At 39.4% G+C, this 21,089-nt stretch overlaps 2 protein-coding genes across 2 annotated transcripts; one reads left to right on the top strand and one right to left on the bottom strand.

Moving 5' to 3' along the window:
* Nucleotides 1-1,043: 1,043 nt before the first annotated feature.
* On the bottom strand, nucleotides 1,044-4,042 carry LOC104426333 (ent-kaurenoic acid oxidase 1). Its single transcript, XM_010039336.3, is given in 10 exon segments — nucleotides 1,044-1,417; nucleotides 1,517-1,635; nucleotides 1,736-1,842; nucleotides 2,142-2,220; nucleotides 2,310-2,393; nucleotides 2,473-2,724; nucleotides 3,012-3,161; nucleotides 3,288-3,347; nucleotides 3,349-3,613; nucleotides 3,755-4,042. Coding segments are annotated over 10 exon segments (1,440 nt in total). The 5' UTR covers nucleotides 3,988-4,042; the 3' UTR covers nucleotides 1,044-1,326.
* Nucleotides 4,043-14,710: 10,668 nt separating this feature from the next.
* Nucleotides 14,711-17,754, top strand: LOC104426332 (protein NRT1/ PTR FAMILY 2.9). Its single transcript, XM_010039335.3, is given in 5 exon segments — nucleotides 14,711-14,852; nucleotides 14,953-15,170; nucleotides 15,280-15,839; nucleotides 16,569-17,191; nucleotides 17,194-17,754. Coding segments are annotated over 5 exon segments (1,791 nt in total). The 5' UTR covers nucleotides 14,711-14,740; the 3' UTR covers nucleotides 17,472-17,754.
* Nucleotides 17,755-21,089: the final 3,335 nt, after the last annotated feature.

Here is a 21,089-nt window from a genome sequence, read left to right as displayed (position 1 = left end):
TCCAAGGACCAAGGACCAAGAATAAACTCATACAATGCAGGTTTTAGATGGTCCAAGACCAAGGATTGACCTAGTCCCCTTAGGAACCGACCAAGGATGGATCTAGTTGGGCTGATCCGAGGTTGACCCAAACTAATGCTCACCCCTAATATTTTGCTAATTGAGCTTAATGTCTTGGCTAAGTGGGCTAAATGAGCACAATTGAGAATCAGCCCGATGGATCATATCGACTTGAGTCCAATCATTCTAGCTTGGGTTGATCGAGTTGGCCAAGGCTTCTCGATGGCCTCGATTATCTCTAATTAGCCACATGGCTTTGGCTATCACACTTGAATAGGTCCAATCGGTCAAATTGGGCTTCAACCAAAGTGGGCCGCACCGGGTCAGGTCAATCGGGTTGACCTAATCGACCCTGTGGGTCCCGATTCGTCATTTCAGTCACATTACCATGATTTTGCTAAAATTATTGAAATTGAGTTAATCAAAGGTAATCAAAGTCACTCCTCACATTGAAAACATGATTCACATTCCTCAGGAGTGACTAGAGACTAAAGTTTGTCTTTTTCTCTCTAAATTTTCTAATTAAATCTTGAATATATTGGTTATTAACTAGGATCAGATATAATTACGATGCCTTTCCGGCATCCTCCGTCGCATGTTAGTATTAATATGGAATATTACAGTAATTACTGCACACGCCATAGTGTCTTAGCAAATCTTTTAGACTACTAATCCCACTATAAAGTGATTGGTTTTGTTCCTTCGTAGGCCATCATTAACCACAATATTAAGCTCTAATGTACCTTTTTTCCTGAGGATCACCCGATTCCCATGTAAAGGCTCCTCTGGAGCTTTTTCTTTTGCAATTATTGGAAAAAGAGTTGGCAAAAGAAACGATTAACCTATTTTGATGCGTAATAAATTAATTACCCATAAATGTATGTTAAATCACTAGCGAACAATAGACGATACAACTTCACGATGATTTGAATACAAAAATTTTTTTTTTTTTTTAAGGAGAGAGGAGGTGAAGAGAGAGAACCTTTTCAAACCATTCGTTATCTCATCAATAATTTGGTGGTTATTTTTCCAGAAGTTATTTACACAACTTCTCTCGAAAAATAACTTCATTTACATCCTTTCAAAAGTTGTCTCTCCATCATATCACATTAAGACGAACCGGTGTATCTTAATCGCACCTATCATAAACGAACCAACAAATATAACAGCAATTCTTTCTATTATTTTGGTTGAAACAAATTGGATACAGCATAGGATCGGAAAGTATGACTTTCGAGTCTACATATTTTTCAGTTGAATCATTCCTCATAACTTGCTGAAACTGATTTCAACTTCATCAACTGGTGCGGGGTGGGGAAGATAGACAAAGTCTGCGTCCGAGTTGATCAATTCCCACCTGAAAATTCAATTGCCAAACATTTGTGTAAATTTTATGGTCCAAAGAATTGAAACTTCTCCTAAAGTTAGTCAGTAAAAGCTTCACTTTTTTTCTTACTTGTATTCTACTGATAAGTGATGCAGTAAAATAGCCAGCTGAATTCTCGCAAGCATGTTTCCTGGACAGGTTCTCGATCCCCCACCAAACACTTGGTATGCCTCCGGTTTCACAGAATCCTGAAGAACGTGACCAAGTATTACATAGGCTTGCCCGAAAAGAACAAAGTAGGGAGAAGGGAAAACAGTGCTTTGTCCTTGAACATAATTCGAGTCTTACGTTCCACCTCTCTGGATTAAAGCACATTGGGTCATCAAAGTTTTCCGGGTTCGTGTGGAGGTACCGGAGCCACAGAATCACTTTCCATCCCTTTGGTATTCTATAACCTGCACAAATTTCGGGGATCATTACTGCAAAAACTCCAACTTTAATTGCTCTGGACAGGACTCGCCAATCAGCACCAATTCGTGTATTGCATGTGACAACAATTCTTGTAGGTATGACTTATCTAAGTCGGTACAAACTAATAATGTAATTGCAGGGAAAATCTGTTTAATTGGCACAAAATGGCCTTAAAAAGGCAGTCCTAAGATAACAGTAGTTTGAAGATCTATCCGGTTGTAGAGCTGCAGGCCATAACGCAAAAGCTATGATTTTCTATCTGCAAGACCAGGATAGTTCGTACCTTTGTAGTCGATGTCCTTTGTGACTAATCTGAAAAGAAAATGTGAAATATTGGCCATTCTTAGTGTCTCCTCCACCACCTGTTCGTCACTAATTGTCATCTTCGAAAACTTTTTAGATCTTTCAAAAAAGTGGTCACACAAACTATAGAATTCTCCCATGATTTTACCTTTTTAGTATATTTCATGTTCGAGATGTCTTCACTCGTGATGAACTCCCCCTTCTTGTTTTGGCTAATGGACGTGTTCTCTTCCTGCCATTCAAGTCAAGATTCACAAGCTGCAATGAAAAAGTGGATAACGAAGCTTTACAAATTCGGACGACGTCAGTACCCGGAGTTTCTTTAGAACATTGGGAGACTTGGCAAGATAGTAAATCGCCCACATCGATGCAAGTGAAGTGGACTCATAACCGGCGAACACAAAGCTGACGATGTTATCTAGCACTTCTTGGTCAGATAGTTTTCTGCCTTCCTCATCTTTGATTTGTCGTAACTCATCCATAAGATCGGTCACAGTTTCTTCACTTCGGCTTTTCCTTTCCTCTAGCTCTACTCTGAATATAGCCTCAACCTTCTTCCGGGCCTGCAATATTGGATTGGAGAAATATTTCTCATCATATAGGGTTTAAAATGGGTAGCTTGGTTATAAAGGCAAGATCATTCAACTCGACAATGCTTTCATGGTGTTATGATCATTTTGCGCTGTAGTGTCATATTGAATTTGTTGGACAAGAATAAAACTTCAAACTCTTGTGCAGAGCAGTAGTCATTGTGCAAATTAATGAGAACTCAGGTTGTCATTTTGAATTTTACTACATTCGCCCAACTTATTATATTGGAAGAAAGTTTAAGATTCCAATGAGATTGAACCTGCAGAGCGCAGCGATATGCAGTTCCAGGAAAATTGAGCCGCTGAGCTCTCATTCCTTTGAGCATGTCATGAAATAACCCATCGATCTTTTCCAATTGTGGCCCCGGCTCAAAGCTCACAAACAGCTTCCCGATGTTCTCAAAGGTCACCTGTAAACATAGAAGATTAACAAAATTAAAGAATTACCAGTAAAACATTGAGGACAATCCAACGGGAAAAAGTTAATCATGTGGACGATGAAGTTATCTGATAAGGAGCTTAGGGATGGACTGCACCTTCTTAGTTTCATGAAAAGCAACAATTCTGCCTTTTTGGGCCCACAACTCAAGGGCAGCGAACCAAACGCGGCTGTACCAAAGCAGCTATACGACGAAGAGCATCAGGTCGGTTAACGGCATTCAAGACAAAGCTCCTGAGCCTGTCATGTGCCTTTCCGTGAACCGCCCCTAGAGAATTCGTGCCCATAATATCGACATTCGGCCATTGAGCGATAAATGTGTCCTCAGCTCGGAAGACAAATTTATTCACTGATGGAACGCATGCTATGATGGAAGGCGATCCGAAGAGGTGAGTCCTGTACATCCCTACTCCATCACCATACCTGAAACATGAACAGAGACATTAGTAGAAACCTGAACTAACCTATCTCTTGGTTTTGTTTTCTTGTTGTTTCATATACAATGCTGCACAAGTTCAGTCACGAGTATCCAAGCTAGGATTCGATTGCAAACAGCGATCATACTTCTTTCTTTTAGAGTTTATGAACTCGTCCGGGCGGCGGAGAATCTTGTAGTACCAGAGGAAGGTGAAAAGTTCTCCAAAGAAGGGAAATCCCATGTGTCCCGGCGGCAACTTCGCATTGGTGCCCGAACATCTTCGCTTGACTGGCCACACGTACCGAATCTCATTCCACCACCACAAGCAGCAACCTAGAAGTGGGATGAGCCCCAGAATACAACCCAACCACGCTCCCATTGGTGTATTCAATCGTATGTGCTTTCTGTTTCTTGAAAGCTTGCTCACTCTTATATATTCTGGACGAGTGAAGTAACCTGGCCTACATATCTGTTGATCCTATTGAGATTATTCCTTTGATCCATTGTTTGCTAAGAGACAAGCGTCGAATGAAAGCAACAAGAGTAGTTTTGCTGTCAGCTTCCCGGTCTGACTGATGCAACCTGCCTGACATGAACACATCACAGCCACACGATTGCTTTGGGGTTTCATTGGTTCTATTGAGATTATTCTTTTGGTCCATTGTTTGTTAACAGACAAGCCATATTCCACGCCTTCCAATGAAAGCTACACGACCAGTTGCACTGTCAGCTTCACGTTCGATGGAACAACCATTTTCTTTTGAACAAGTACCGATAATCGAGAGGCAATTATTTGGTTACACGTTGAGGCTAAGATCTAGAAATCATCGTCCGAGGTACAAGAATTTTTTGGAGCTTGGAATCGGCATCTTTTCAAACCAAAAAATTTAATATTATTAAAAAAACTCAAATTAATATTCCGTGACACGTTTATTTTAAACAATTTTAATTTAATAAAAAAATTCCAAAGAGGTGCTGGTGACCCAAATTTAGCTTTTGTCTACATACGCACGTGATATACGATTGCAAAACGGAGTTGTTATACATGACGGTAAAATGATGTGCAAAATCTATGTGCATTGGTACGTGTGTATTTTAATGGGATATTGGATGGAATACTAACAAATAGTAAATTTTGGTCGGGGGTTTAGGATTTTTTATATGATGAAAATTAGTTTAGGGTAAATATTTGATGGCATGGCACCCTAAGATTAACTCACTCAAGGTATTTTCGTCTCATACCAAACCTCACGATTTTGTCTTTTGGTATATAGGCAAGCACTTTCTCAGGAAGTCATTATCCTAGTAGTGCTTTAACTTGGGCTCATTTAACTTTAGAGTTTCAAAAGCAAAATTTACTATTACATCAAAAGGTGCCTTTACGAGTCGATTCTCATTTGTGTGTGTGTGTGTTTCGGAATTGCCATCCCCTTGGTGTACAGTTCGGTTCATTTATATCCCATTTGCCATCCTAAAAGTCTATTGCAAGCCACTTTTTGTCCATGCCCTCTAACCCCAGTGACTACTCTCCATCCTCGTTGGACTAAGTCATTACATAGGGGCACCAAAATTCAGCATTTTTAATAGTATTAAACCATCAAAAAATAATTTGGGACTCCACATTTGATCAGGTAAATTCCATTTTCACAATTTTCTTCTTTTAATCCTCTCTAAGAGTGAAAATAGGCTTGGCCGTTCATCCTCGCACGTTCTGTTGTTTCTCCGAAAGGTTCTTCCCAACAGCGTTTGAGAGACTCGAAGGTACGGACAAGATAGAGAGCTTTTTTGGCCATTTTCTTCAATGTGGGTTCTCTATTCCCATGCATGCAAGCGTTTGAACTTACAAAGTTGTGAATAAGAGGATGTCGCTTTCTAGTCCCGACAGCCCTAAAACGCACGAGAAAGAAAGAGATCTTTAGAGAGTTATGGCTCGACACGAAAAATACAAATATTATGCTCCTTATCTACAAAGACGATTTTTTTTTTGGTAAAAAAAAATTATATTTATAGCTCAAAATGATACATAACAAGTACATAAACTTTCATGATAAAGCAAATCAAAGCAAAGCAAAGGCTAGAACACTACAAAATAAAGCTAAATCCAGAAAATAATGAGGATCAATAAAGCACCAACAGATATTAAGCACACACTCGTTCCAAAAGAACGAATCTGTCTAGCAAAATAATTTATTGCCAATCACTAGTTCTCGTATCATCATCAATGATGTGCACATGCCAAAAATTCATATTCCAATAACTACGACATTGTCATTTGGTAGTGCATGCCTAGGTTTGGCTTCGTCTATACCATTACCAATGGAGACAATCAAAATTGATCGAATAAACACAGATCTAACCTTTGGAAGAATAAATCTTCATAGCTCAGTGAGATGCCAAAGCTCTTACCATCATCATTAAAATTGAAAGAATAGGACCTGCACACGGAGAGAGTACAAGAGTGTCAAATCTCCAAAAACATTATTAAGCTCCCAAATTTAAATCATCAGAGAAAAATTTAGAACTAAATTTGGAGAGTACAAACTCCCAAATTTAAAACTAGATCGGGAGGGCACAACTCCCAGATCTAGATCTGGAGAGAAAAAAAGAGGAAAAATACATAAAAACTCAAAGAAAATCAAAATAGATGGAGGGGAGGGTGAGATTAGCTCAAATCCTCTCATGGTTGAAGATTGAAGAAGACAATGAAAAGATGAGTTTATAAAATGGAAAATTATGCATCTCCAACTGACAGAGATCGAAAAGATACCGAATTTTGTCGCGTTAGGAAAATCTCCCTCACTATAGCTGTATTAACAACCATGCTGTCCATGCCCCATCTCTCTTTGTCCCAATTCTCGTTTTTCATTTTTTCTTTAAATTTTAATTAAAAATGTTCCATCTTAAAACAATGTTTTCTCCTTCGATAGGTCAGAAACAAACAAACCAAAAGCAGGGGGAGCAATCCTGCTACATGCTCGCGAGCGACGCAAACACCAAGACCCCAAACAGGGTCATGAACTGCACAACACCAACAACTCAATTCTGACGCAAAGACCCAAATATATCGAGGGGAAATTTACTTTCAATAGCAGAGGAATCAAGGAAACGACCCTGCAAAGCCTTTTTGATCCTCTAAAGAGTCACGTCAACACTAACAATATAGGAAGTGTCATGTGAACAACAATTCCTAGCATTCCAGATAAAGTAAAGGAAAGCAACGCAATAAAGTGTTAGAAACTCCAAATTAAACGCTTAAATTTTTAAAATAATTGACAATGATCCTATAAAATTTACATGATATTAGAGTTAAGTTTTATTTCCTTCCACATGTGTGTACACCATACTGGTCAAATTTTTCACATGCCACTCTAATCAAGTTGGCATGTGTTGAAATATCACAAATAGCTTGATAGTGCAGCTAATATTTTCTCCATTATATAGATACGGTCTTCTCCAGTTATAAGCTTAAAATTTTGCATTGGATTTTAAACATGTCAAATCTTGTCAAACTACTGCCAAGCATGGTATTAGAAAAGATTCCGCCCTTTCGTGTATGCATCCACCCATACTAACTAATTTCACGTGTCACACCTAATCCGGCTTGCACATAAGAGAGGGTGACGAAACATCCTTGACATTGGGATTTATATACACATCTCTCATAGTTGGAAGGAGATTGAAATTTTAATATAGTATCAAAGTCGAATTATGCGCCTTTGTCTTGTGCGTCCACCCCTATAAGTCAAATAACATGGTATGAGAGTTAGGTTCTACCTCAAATTTAAAGTGAATAGTTCTCATGAAGTTTGATTGGTATAAAATTGAAAGTGAACCATTATGCATTTAAATATTAAGCTTTAACTTCTAACACATCAATATCTTGACTTGCTTCCTTGGTCTTGGAGATGGTCGGTCGGCCCTTGCCAGTAGCTGGTAAGGGTTGGTAAGCAATCCTCGCCAAACTTCGTAGAAAAAAGAGAGGAAAAGAATGGAAAATAAAATCAAAAAATTAAAAATGACATCTTCAACTGCACCAATCTTCCTCACTGCATATTTAGTGATCGAATCTGACTGTCTGCAATTGATTGATGTTCTTCAAGCGCGATCGCAACCACCATGGGAGGAATGGCCGCTATTCGACAAGCTCAGATCGATTCTGCCCCTTTTCTCTAACCTCCGTCTGCAACATTGTGACAGAAGGGCAAATTCAATCGCCGACTGGGCTGCAAAGGCCCATGGACGACCAGACCTGGCCCATAACTGGAATCTTTTTCCTCCTTCTTTTTTGCTAGCTTTGGCCACGGCGGACGCTTTCGCTTCTGTTTCGTTTCAAACGTTAAGGTGTAATATTTCTTCTATGTAATTACAACCCTTTTACTGACAAAAAAAAAAAAAAAAAAAAAAAACTGTACCAATCTTAAATGAGTTGGGCGCTTTATTTATTATTAGAAGACCAGAGATAAAGTTCTCTATTTTCCATATGAATTTGAAATGGGTTGACCAACAATCCTCGCCAATGTTAAATAAGTTGAGACTAACCTATTTCAAACCCATTAAAATGTTAGACACTTATTTCTTAGACTCACTTAAGCCGGTTTTTAAAATTAAAGGCAACCCATTTATGATTTGTACAATTAAATATGGGTTTTAGACCCAATTTACCATCTCTAGGTTCTACATATGTTGTTCCGGGGCCGGGGGGGAGGGGGGGTGGTTAAGTAAGAGAATCCAAAGTGTCGTACTCTAATGTCACTTCATGTAGTTGACATATATTATTTGTATTGGCCAGTTTCTTAAGATCAGCAGTTGACAAGCATATTCGTCTTGGAGGCTTTATTTGATTCTCTTGTCCTTTTTCACTCCAATCGCCGTGTTATAAAGTGTATCTACCTAATCACAATTTATTATTCCACCAAAAAATAATCACAATTTATTAATGGGTGAATATATAAAAACGCAGAACATACAGTACATAATGAAGTCAAATTTTGTGTATCGCTGTAAATTACATTTGAGTTCTAATTTATGAAAAATGTATCAGATGGTAGTTAGGTCACAAATTATGAGATTGTAGATTTTTGAATTAAAAGTTAGATTTTCAAATTTATTTATTTCCCTAATATTTTAGTTAAAACTAGTAAGATAAAGCATAAAAAAATAAAAAATAAAAACGAGAGAACGAGGAATGAAAGAGAAAACAAAACAAAAAGGAAAGAAGAAAAGAGAGAGGAATAGCTCGGAGGAAACCAAGAGAAAGAAGAGAAGGAAGTCGCGGTGGATCATCAGGAAACATCGATTGATGCCGGAATACGCCTTTTATATCTGAATGGAAAAAATTCCTCGCTGTCTTTCCCTTTTACAAGTTGGGCTTTTGTTTTAGGAGTAAAAATCGTAGCCCTAACTTTGTTATCTTCTCAAGTGACGCTCTGGCCGAGTTCGAGTTGTCTAATAGTGATAATAAGGTCCGTTCACGTCCCTAGCGACTTTTAGAATTTTATGGAATGCGATTGGACATCCTTGCTACATAAAATCGACCCGATTAATGGCTATATTTTGGGTCGGCTAAGTCTTTCAGTATTTCAAAAGCTTTATATATATATATATATATATATATATAGAAAGCACACATTAATTGGAACTCGGTGGAGAGAGATATGGCATGTGAAAGTTTGTCGTGTGAATGATCATTTGTCACGTAAGTGGTTGTTCTTCGCATTAATGATTATTTGCTGTGATTGATCGTTCTTGAGATCTTTTGTTGACTTGTAGTGAGTGATTTGAATCCAAAATGAGGTCACTTAATCGAGTTTTAGTTAAGACAGTTATTTGCTTGAGTATTGATATCACTTCTTGCTTTATTGATAGTTTGAGTTTGTTAGCTTGGGTGGCTTTTGCTGTTTAGTTTGAGCATTCCAAATGAGTAACGGTGAGCAACATAGACCAACCAAATTGAGAACTACCCAGACCAAATTGAACCGGTCTGTTCAGTCGGGATCCTCGAAATGTCAGTTCGATTTCCAATTCCATAAAATAGAAACAGGTGATTTTTTATTCAGTTCATGATTCTAGGAGGGAACTAAACCATTCAAACCAGACCAGACTAAAAATATATATTTTCATTTCCTAATGTCTAAACCTAATCTCTCTGCCTCTTGCATCTAGTGGTCTCGCCTCTCAACTTCTTGCGGATTGGGAGGCATTTGGGATTTGGTCTTGGATCCAATCTGTGGAGAAATTGCTTTGTGACTCACCCCCGTCATACAGAATTCTTGTGGCATAGAAGTTATACTCCACGCATGGTACTTCAATATCACGGACCAAGTCTCTTATAAAATGCAACAATGTCCATTTTATGCATGCTCTCTTTGTTACTCTCTTTGATATTCATGATAGCAAGGGTAAGTCATGTTGCCGTGAAGCCACTTTTAATGTTTTGAGGTGTGTAAGACACGAACGCGCAACCCAATATCTCCATAATTAAAACCAAGAATATATATGTAATGATGCCAAAAGATTCATGCACCTATTTTGGAGCATCATTATTAACACATAATAGCAACGATCCAAGTTCAAAAACTTCTCATCTATTGTCCTTTGTATCACTGACTCAATGAGATGACCCATCACCTTAGTGCTTAGTAAACGCTTCTTTGTGAGGATAATTGTGTATGTTAGAATTAAAAGAAAGACTTGAACACTATTTATAAATTTTCAACCAAGCCTTCTCATTACGAGTTAAGCTTAACTCAGCCTATACTAACTAGCCCAATATTAAATGTCATGCCCTGAACCCCAAGTGCGTGAACATCCCTCAATGGTCGATTAAAATTACAACGTCCCAGGATGCGTCGCCAACTCATTCTTTTTTTTTTTTTATTTTTTTCCTCTTTCGATTAAACGCATGCAGAAGCAATTTATATAACCACCCAGTCAAACAACAAACAACGGGGATAGTAAGAGTACAACAACATTCCAAAACAACAGTTTAATTTATAATCTATTAACCTTAGGAAGTTTAATAATTACAAGCCTTTCTATGGCCACTTCCTACCGACCATCTCAAAACCTATAGGATCAAGGTTAACCTAAACTTCACTAACATGGAGGTTGACTAAAAGTGACTGCCGGCACACTCGCACCTTGGTCCATCGGGACCCCAAATCGCACGTGACAGTTCTCCATATTACGGACCTAAAAATATTTAACAATATTGGAGTGACATAAAATCTCAATGAGTGAACAGTCCAAGTCTCGATTAGGATGCGAATTCGTCTCAGAGGTAGCCTAAACACACACAACATATAAATTTACCTCGCATTGGCACACCCCTACATATTAATACATCACATATGCCAACACTAATACAACAAACATAATCAATAATCTGAACACATAATTTTCATGTATCAAGCATTCACACAGGTTCTGATTATAAGGTAAAACCCATTTTGGCCCATCTCATACCATGCCTCACAGTTTTACTCCATAATCAGGAGCAATGCATCACAATCATTCACATGTATTCCAATTATTACGACCGCTCAAGCCATGGCCAACACACAAGTTGGCAGTCTTCCAACATGATCGGGCATCATGGACATGGGTTTCATCTAGAACCCCTGCCTAGACGGCATACCATAAGGAGCATCGATTCGGCTCGATCACAACTCAGCATTCGAACCCCCGTCGGGCATCCGATAAACATCAAATATTGTCCCTAAATTCCTATTGGGTGACGAGTTCAATTAAGTGATCACACAAGCATGCCAACACTTAAGCCAATTTTTATCTACCGTCAATTAGCCTAGTGTAAAAAAGTTTGTGCTTAAATATCAAATCTCAGAAAATCTTTACATTTAAAAATTCTAGTAAAATAATCACGTGTGGTCACGTACTTAAAATCAACCTGCCAAAATTTGCATGCTTTCATTTTAAAACCTCATTGCCTCATTTAGCATGTAAAACACAGTGTCCAAGCACAACACCTCAAGGTTTGCCATTTTCTTTTCAAATAAAAGTTCTTTGAAAATAACATTTAAACTCATGATTTAGGCAACCAACAACATGGCATTACAAACTCAAACGGTCATAATTATGTATAATTTCACCCAATAAATCAAGCATAAAATTCTACTTAATGCCTAAACCATCATTAATTTCCACTAATCGAGATTAATTAGCACTAACACGTGATTAATTAAGTTAATGGTGATTAGTTACATGCGTGGTTAGGTCGGATTCTCGGGCTCATCCCACTTCTAGGTTGGTTGGTGCGGCAGTGGAATGAGATTAAACACGGTGTTTCTGTTGCTTGAAAATAGCTTCCTTTTTTAATTCCTATTAAACACATGTAACTTGCCTCAGAGAAACACATAATTCGAAATGATTTTCTATAGCTTTTTTTCCTTTTTTAAATGTTCCTGACCAATTCATATCCTCTAGGTCAAATTAAATTAGGCCTGCGCCAGTAGACCTATTCATGGGTATAACCGCCCGCATAGTCCAATGGCCCGAAAAGCATTTTTCGGAAAGACGGTTGGACAATATTTATTTAATTATAAGCCCAGTCTAATAGCTTAGCCCGAAAAATTGTTCGTGGTACTTTCTGTGATGGGCGCGCTTAGGAATAATATAGGCAGGCCTGATAAGGTTTGGGCTTGACCAATGACCACCCATCTCTGCTTTGCCACTATCCTCAAATTTTACTCTCGGTTAGCTTTCAATCTAATTTCGACATTAATTGTCTTAAGTGATGGCAATTGAGAACGGGACGGATCCAAATGTGGATTGTTACTACATGAGACCTTATAGAAAACAATATTTTTTTGGCTGAAATGACATCATTTTTAGCTAGCTTAATCAAGAGTTACAATGCCATCAGATCACGCATGGCTAAAATTAGGCAAAATCGAGTATTTTAAGTAGAATAGGAACGACTTTGCTAGTGCGTCGCCATGCGATGACACGAAGGACAGTTCACAGCAGAAGAGGACCAAGTGTCGATGGAGAGTAAATTTGGGATAATGGTACCACTTTGAGGGTTTCTATGCATTGAAAAACTATTTTAGGTTAATTTGTCCAAGTAATACCATATTAGGATTTCCTATGTAATTAGCCCTCACCAATAATTATGCATCAGCCGTCATATTCTGTTTAATTATGTACTTTTTAGAGGACGATGGATACGAATAATCAAATACTGGAATATGTATACTTCACATATATAGGCCACCTCCCAATGGGAAGTACTGAGAAGTACATAAACCCAAAAAGATCGCCGTGCCATTGAGCCTTCACGTTAGGCAAGGCCTATTATGGCCCAAACGTAATAAGTTGGGCCCAACTCAATTCCGCACTTAAAAAGTGCAGTATTTGGTCTACTTTCACAAAATATTAATTCACTAGTTGACGTACAAAACGATTGAGATTACAATGGCTGAAGACAGTATTAATTGGAAAACAATCCTTTTCGAAAAATGGACACGTCGAATCAATTAGCTGGCATGTCTAAATATAGCCAAACTCCAGTCCGCCCAATTGTGTAGTTTGGCTTCTTCTCTTGCATTGGAAGCTTGTGAGTATTCAAATCAAATTGTCAACAGCCTTCATCCAACAGTCAACAGAGCCCACGCACGTGCGAGAGAGAGAGAGAGAGAGAGAGAGAGATTGCGACGTCCTCTGAATACATGTCCTGAGTCCCTACCTGAACAAATTACATTAAATGGTATGAGTTTGAAATGGACTGGACTATAATTAGATCCAATTGTGACGATGGGTTTGATTCGTATCCATCTTGCTGTCATCTCACATTCAAATGATCAAGCATGACAGATGATGGGTCCTTAGATCGTGTTGGCTATGAATTTCATTATGAGACACTATTATTGAGACTGGGATGAATATGAGGTGGGCACAACAAGAATTGTCGGCTCAAGCAAGATTTTTCTCAATGAGAACAAACAAGTTATTAACTTTGATTATCAATGGAACAAATGGACTTACTAGCAGAACTAGTCGCCAAATTGTGATTTGTCTTTTTGTTGAAAGTCAAAAAATAGAACTCTAGTCATTTTCCATTGTTTTTCTCCTTTTCACATGCATGGTTAGAAATTCTTGGGGTAATCAATTTTGAATGGTCAGGTTCTGAATTAATGGGACTGGTCCCCATTCTTTGGAACTAGGAACCTAATCATCTGATCTTGCAACTGAACTGGATCAAACCTATAAATCTGATCTAGTTTCCAGGTGCTATTCACGTGTTTGTTGTCATTTACATGCTAAGCAAAATAATTTTTGGTGTATATATAAATTCTACAAAAGATTGATGTTGCCCATAAGTCTTCTCATGGTGCGTCTTACTATAAAATCAACACGGACTGCCGATCAAATTGGGAATTGACGGATGTCACCTTCTTGGAATATGAATCAACCAATCCTAGTTCATTAATTGCCTGAATCATGTTTTTGTGATATTAAATATGTCTAAGGTTGCATTTCGTAGGTTAGACGTAGACCGAAAATCCTAGTTCTTTAATTGCTTGAAGAATGTCATGTTTTTTGTGCTATTAAAGTTATCTTAGGTTGTATTTGTTGGTTAGACGTAAACCGAATAGAGTATCATAAAAAATGAAGCGGACATGAATAAGGATCGAGGTCAGTTTTAAGTAAGAAGCGGACGAGTATTCCCATTCTCATGTTCATCACGTAATTGGTCTCTAGTACAAGTTCTACACGACTAGAAGTGCCCCATTTTTCTATGGTTCACTCTTAGATTTCCTTATCCGGAAAATTATTTTCGAGGAATCTGTATATTAAGCATAACTATGAGAGCCAATTTCTAGCAGGGAAAGCTGACCCTCTACTCTAGTTACAGCACAAGTTGATTCGACGAGGGATGAGAGATGGGATTATGAGTCGACTAATATTAGATGTATATACGTCCTTCGTTAAGGCAAGTAGACTCGGTCAATAGTGACAGCTCAATGACTTCGAAGTGTAAAATTCATTGAAAAAGAAAACTGTCCAATCAGGAAGGAGAGATTGAATTCGTGGGAACAGCAAGAAGAATGCCGACAAAATTGCATGATATTTAAATTGCTTTGCTTTGCTTTGCGTTTTAACATCCCCGAAAGATGGAGGACAGGAGGAGTACTTCTATGGACAAAACCATGGAGAAGAAGAAGGATGGTGTTTCGACCGAGGAGATTCGCTATGGGGGCATAAAAGCCATGCCCTTTGTGATAGGTAAGAGTGACTACAAAGCGCGGTTTTCTTCTGTATATGTCTACGTCTTCTCTAAATTACAAAGGAAATGAAAAATGACACGAGCGTGCAAAAAATGCAGGAAACGAGACATTTGAGAAGCTCGGGACGATCGGCACCTCCTCCAACCTTCTGGTCTATCTCACCACTGTCTTCAACATGAAGAGCATCACGGCTACTAATATCGTTAACATTTTCAATGGGACCAGCAATTTCGCCACCTTGATCGGGGCTTTCCTCTGCGACACATACTTCGGGCGTTACAAGACACTAGGATTCGCTTCAGTGTCCTCGTTTCTGGTACTTGCATTTAGCATCTCATCGTTGCACGGTTCACTTGTATATGTTCCAAGCAGGAAAGTGTGCAAGTGTGACTAGGATCTATTTAACATTCCATTTCATGTTCCAGGGGATGCTTGTACTTACTCTCACAGCAGCCATAGCGATGATGCATCCTCCTCCTTGCAAGACAGAGGAGAGCAACTTGTGCCATGGACCGACGTTTGGGCAAATGGCGTTTCTGCTCAGCGGGTTTGGACTGCTTGTGATTGGAGGTGGCGGGATTAGACCCTGTAACCTGGCATTCGGTGCCGACCAGTTCAATCCTAATACAGAATCTGGGAAGAGGGGAATTAGTAGCTTCTTCAATTGGTACTATTTCACCTTCACTTTTGCCATGATGGTATCTTTGACAATCATCGTCTATGTGCAAGCCGATGTGAGTTGGGCTTGGGGATTGGCCATTCCCACGTTCCTCATGTTCTTGTCATGCGCTCTCTTCTTCGTGGGAACGAAAATATACGTAAAAGTTAAACCGGATGGTAGTCCGCTGGCGAATACCTCACGGGTGATAGTGGCAGCAATAAAGAAGAGGAAGTTGAAGTTACCGGACCAGCCAGGTCTCTCCTTGTATGACCATGTTCCGAGCAGTACTATCAACTCCAAGCTCCCTCACACCGATCAATTCAGGTATTTTGCTGGTGCTTTCTCATCTTGTCTTTCATTTTCATGAGTTTCCGTGTTGAGCAGCATCAGAAACTGTCTGCAAAGTGCTTTATCTGATGAACTTCCGGGGAGAACAGTAACGATTAAAAATTGAATGGTAGTTAGATAGCATAAGACAACTCGGTCTATAATTTTATTTTATTTTTTATATTTCTGATGATATAGCTGTAAGCTGTCCTCATTATTGCCGTAACAAATCAAGCCTTTGTCTGGTCTATGCATCAAAAATCTCTGGTTGACCATGTTCCCCCAAAAAAGCAACTTTCAAGAAACGACAAGCATGACTGCACCCTAAAATTTTATCACCTAATAGCAAATTCTAGAGAACATACATACCATGCTAGCAAAATGATATGTCTTGTCCTATCAACGTGCAATGTTTCATACTCCCTAAAATTAGTTGCAAAGAGTTATATCTGATCTGCTTGCACTAAACAGTCTGTGATTATGAGTGATATGTGAATATGATTTTGGGCATTGTGGAACCAATCTTCCCCCCAGAGGATAAAAAAGCGCACACTTTCTTTAATCGCAAAAGTTGCAGGAGCACATATATTGGCACTAGGGAAAAGCAACTTGAGAAAACCATTTAAATGAAAGATGGGTTTTCTAACAGGTTTTGGTCCACAAGAACACCAGAATCAGACAGCTAACAATGTTCTGAACATTTAACTTAGTCGCTGATAATTTCAGATTCATCAACAAAGCCACAATCATCACTCCACAAGACCAAATTAACCGTGATGGATCAGCAGCCAATCCATGGAGACTCTGCAGCATTCAGCAGGTCGAAGAAGTGAAGTGTTTGGTAAGAGTCGTACCCATTTGGACCTCTGCCATGATCTACTACATAGCCCTAGTCCAACAGCAAACCTACGTAGTCTTCCAAGCCCTTCAATCCGATCGACGCCTCGGGAGCTTGAACTTCAAGATTCCAGCTGCCACTTACATTATATTCTCGATGATCGCACTCACTATCTGGATTCCTATCTACGACAGAATGATAATCCCACAGCTAAGGAAGTTGACAGGAAAAGAAGGCGGGATCACACTTCTCCAGAAGATGGGAATCGGCATGTTCCTTGCCGTGATCACAATGCTTATATCAGCCATTGTCGAGAACAAAAGGAAAACTCTGGGACTGACTGAGCCCATTGGGGTCGACCCAAGGAGAGGTGCAATTTCTTCTATGTCAGGATTATGGTTGGTGCCTCAGCTGGTGATGGGAGGATTGTCTGAAGCATTTACACTCATCGGTCAAGTCGAATTTTACTATAAGCAATTCCCAGAAAACATGAGAAGCATTGGCGGGTCGCTCTCTTTGTGGGGATGGCAATGTCGAGTTACTTGAGTAGCTTGCTGATATCCATCGTTCACCAGGTCACAAAAGGAGGAGTTGCAGATGGTGACTGGTTGCCTGAAGATCTTAACAAGGGAAAGTTGGACTATTTTTATTATCTGGTTGGTGTATTGCAGGCATTGAACTTAGGTTACTTCATAGCATGTGCTAGGTGGTATAAGTACAAAGGAAGCAACATTAGCGCTAGTGTTGAAGTCGATACGGAGAAAATCAACTCAGAAAAAGTACTTGTTTGATGCTTCACACCATTTGTACATCATTAAGAACATCAAAAGGCTATAATTCCCAGTCCAGTGTCTAAGTAAATGAAATCTAGTGAGGCTTGTCTGGAGCAACAATTGCAAGAGGGCACGACCACGGATCAGATTGAAAGATAACTTGCCCACCTCATAGCATCTTGTTCGTGCCTCAATCTTTCATCAGTTTTCTTCAATATGTTTCACCTAATATCTATGTCCTTGTCCACGATGTATTTGACTGATGGAATTGTGGAGTCTAATGGAGAAAAGTAATATCAAACCGCAAAGCTCCTAATGTTAATGGCATACATGTAACTTTCATGTTAAAGCAAAGAATAGAGTTTCTTACTATAGCTAATGTCACACATATAATTTCTAGGATAACTATATATGCCCTAAACTCGCATTATATACTGGGGCAATGTCTTTTGTAATGTAACCTAAAACTTATAACTCTGATATTTATACTGATGTAAAGAGATTGTCTAGTGCGATATTTTGGTTTTTCCTTTTGTAATTGCCACACCTCGATTCCAACTAAAAAAAGGGGATCAGATGGCCGTCCTCTTACGCGAAGGATGCAGCCTAAAGCAAAACCAGTGTAAATGATGCAAGCCAAAGTTAGGCTTTCTCAAACAGTAGGATCGGAAGAGTAACTTGCACACAGGAAACAGGACGAACAGAAATTTCAGCATTGCGCAAGCTTAGGAGAACAGTCGTATATTTGTCGATACAGATCAGATCAACTTGATTTCAAAGCCAGATGAACAAAGACTTTTGGATCTACAATTTCTCTGTTTTGGGTTTTCTGAAATAAGCACTGTAGGATGGTCGAATTTGAGTTGGAAGTGGGTGAAAAGTAATGAACAGAATAGGAAAAGATAGAAACTTCATTGGTTACTCTTCTAGGCCTCCAAGGAAGCTGAAAGAGCATCAATTCTTCTAGATTGATGACTGCAACTCTTCAAGGATGCAGATTTCAAAAATCTCCAACTCTTCAAGAACGGAGTGAAAACTCTTCTAAGTTTTCAAGGGTATGAACTTTGCAAGGTTCACAATACTTGCTTGAAATCAAAGTTTTCATTCATCAAAAGTCGTCTGTCTTGTACCAGGAATTGGATGACTTATATCGTTAAAGAAATAAAGACAGAGCATTGAAACTAGGAAAGAGCATAAAAACTTGAAAGCATTAAAGAACATTGAACTAGAAAAATAGTAATGAGCATAGAAACTAGAAACTGGTAAAAGCATAACGTCTTCATGGCTCCCAAGGTGTCTTCTTTCAAACTTCCGGGATGGACTCAAGATATTGATATGACTTCTCGGTTGAATTGACAACTTCATTGAACTTTATCGACAATCGACAACTTCATCGATAAGAGGTTTCATCGAGCTTGAATGCGGGCCAATCTTCTTGGTCGAGAGAGCTGGTCTTCAATGCGGGCTACATCAATAAACTCACTATAAAAATATATATACATCCATGTATCTAATAAGATGGGAGTTAATTACATGATCAGAAGTTTTTAAAATCCATGAAAGAGATTATATATATATATATATATATATATATATATATATATATATATAATCTCTAAACTTAACTAAACCAAACAAATGTCATTTAGACATGTATCAAAATATCTCAACTCATACATACAATTCAACTACCAAAGTTCCCCATCCTACCAGTCATTAGCTAAAGGACCTAAAAAATATTAGAATGAAAGCGAAGAGCAACCATAGCATAGTGAGTAATGAATATCTCTTCTAAGCAATTCAAGCACCCACAGTGCATGGCAATATCAAAACTCAATAATCTCAAATCTAGTAGATAATATATACACAATATCAAGATGAATTATGACCATTCAACGAAGTCTTTTATGTATTGGAAATACTCATTTAAATTAACAATATCAAACCAAACATTAATGGTTCGATTCATTGACCAATCTTATAAAAATATATATCAATTGTCTATTTCATTTATCAATCTCATACCACACATCAATAGTCTCTTTTATTGATCTATCTCATGTCAAATCGCACATCAATCGTCCATTCACTAAACCAATATATTGCTACTGAACCACGATCAAGACACAATGGGTGCGTTTGGGAACCACTTTTGGGGAAAATCTTTAGGAAAATGCAAATACCTTTGAGTTAAATGTGTTTTACAAAATGCAACCGTGTTTGGTAAATTGTACTTTGAAAGCTCTTTGTAAAGTATTTTGAGTAAAATAGCGTTTGGGGAATTACACTTAAAAAGGATCTTTGTGGTAAAAAAAATTATCAAAAGAAAAATTTAAAAAAATTGACCAAAGGGCAGTGGCCGCCGACGACCTCTGGCGACCTCCGGCGACCTCCGGCGACCTCCGGCGACCTCTGACGACCTCCGGCAACGCTGGATCTGGGGCAGCGAGGTCGCGGGAGGACCTCGCCGCCCCGATCTAGGTCACGGCGGGGTCGCTCGACCTGGCCGCCCTCGGGCCCGGGGGCGGCGAGGTCGCGGGAGGTCGCGCGACGCCGCGCGACCTAGATCCGGGGGCCGCGAGGTCGCGCGGCCCAGATCGGGGCCCGCAAGGTCCTCCCGCGACCCCGCCGCCCCCGGATCTAGGTCGTGGTGACCCAAACCTTGCCGTGGGTCGCGGCAGTCGCGCCACCGCTCGGCATCACTCGTCTGGGCGACGGTCGCCGGTGACCGCTCACGGAAGAAGAAGACCGCCTGCCGCCCCAGATCTGGGTTGCGGTGACCCAGCCCTCGGTCGCGTCACCTCCAGCGTCGGTCGCGCCACCTCCGACGTCGGTCGCGCCATCCCCGACGATCGCGGCGTCCCTCTAGCGATCGCCGGCCACTCGCAACGGCCCGGCCTGAACCCCTGAGAAGATGAACAGTTGCGACACAAGGGCAAGAACCGGAAAAACAAAAAAATTCGTGAGGATAATTTCGGAAAAAAAAAAATTATGAACAGTGCCCGTGTGGGCATGCCAAAAAAGCCGAAAGCCCAAGGCAAGTCCCCCTCGCCTTGGCTTTCGGCTTCACAATGCTGGCATTTAGGGAATGCGGGCTCAAAATTTTTGCCAAACGGGTGGCATTTGCCCAAGTACCTTCAGGCTTCAAAGGGGCTTTGGGAAGTGGTTCCCAAACACACCCAATGTCCAGTGATAATGCGACTAAGATTCCTTATCGGTAAGATCTTCATCTATCATCAGCTAGTAATTTAGCCTAGAAGGACATCTTTAAACCAGTATGCATACCCATAAACCCCTAACCAACTTTGCGGTCATATTGAGCATCAAACCATCATCCTTCAATAAACCACAATACCAAATCCAAAGCCATCTCATAATTAGAATATATTTTACAATCCAAAACATATATTCTTTTGCAACTCCATTCATCAAACAAAAGACATTTCATAGGAGATTTCTCAAACCCTTTCGGAATTCATTCTATAAACCACCTTCACAAATAAATCTGCATAACATCTCGGAATGTCTTTCATAAAATGTTTCTTAAAATGTATTTCGTAATATATTTCTCAAATCATTTACAAATAATTGAAAAGTAGTAAATACTTAATCCATATTTTTATGCAATAAACATGC

This window comes from Eucalyptus grandis, chromosome 11, assembly GCF_016545825.1.
Source record: "Eucalyptus grandis isolate ANBG69807.140 chromosome 11, ASM1654582v1, whole genome shotgun sequence".
Classification (NCBI taxonomy): domain Eukaryota; kingdom Viridiplantae; phylum Streptophyta; class Magnoliopsida; order Myrtales; family Myrtaceae; genus Eucalyptus; species Eucalyptus grandis.
This window is presented reverse-complemented; position numbering and strand designations above follow the sequence as displayed.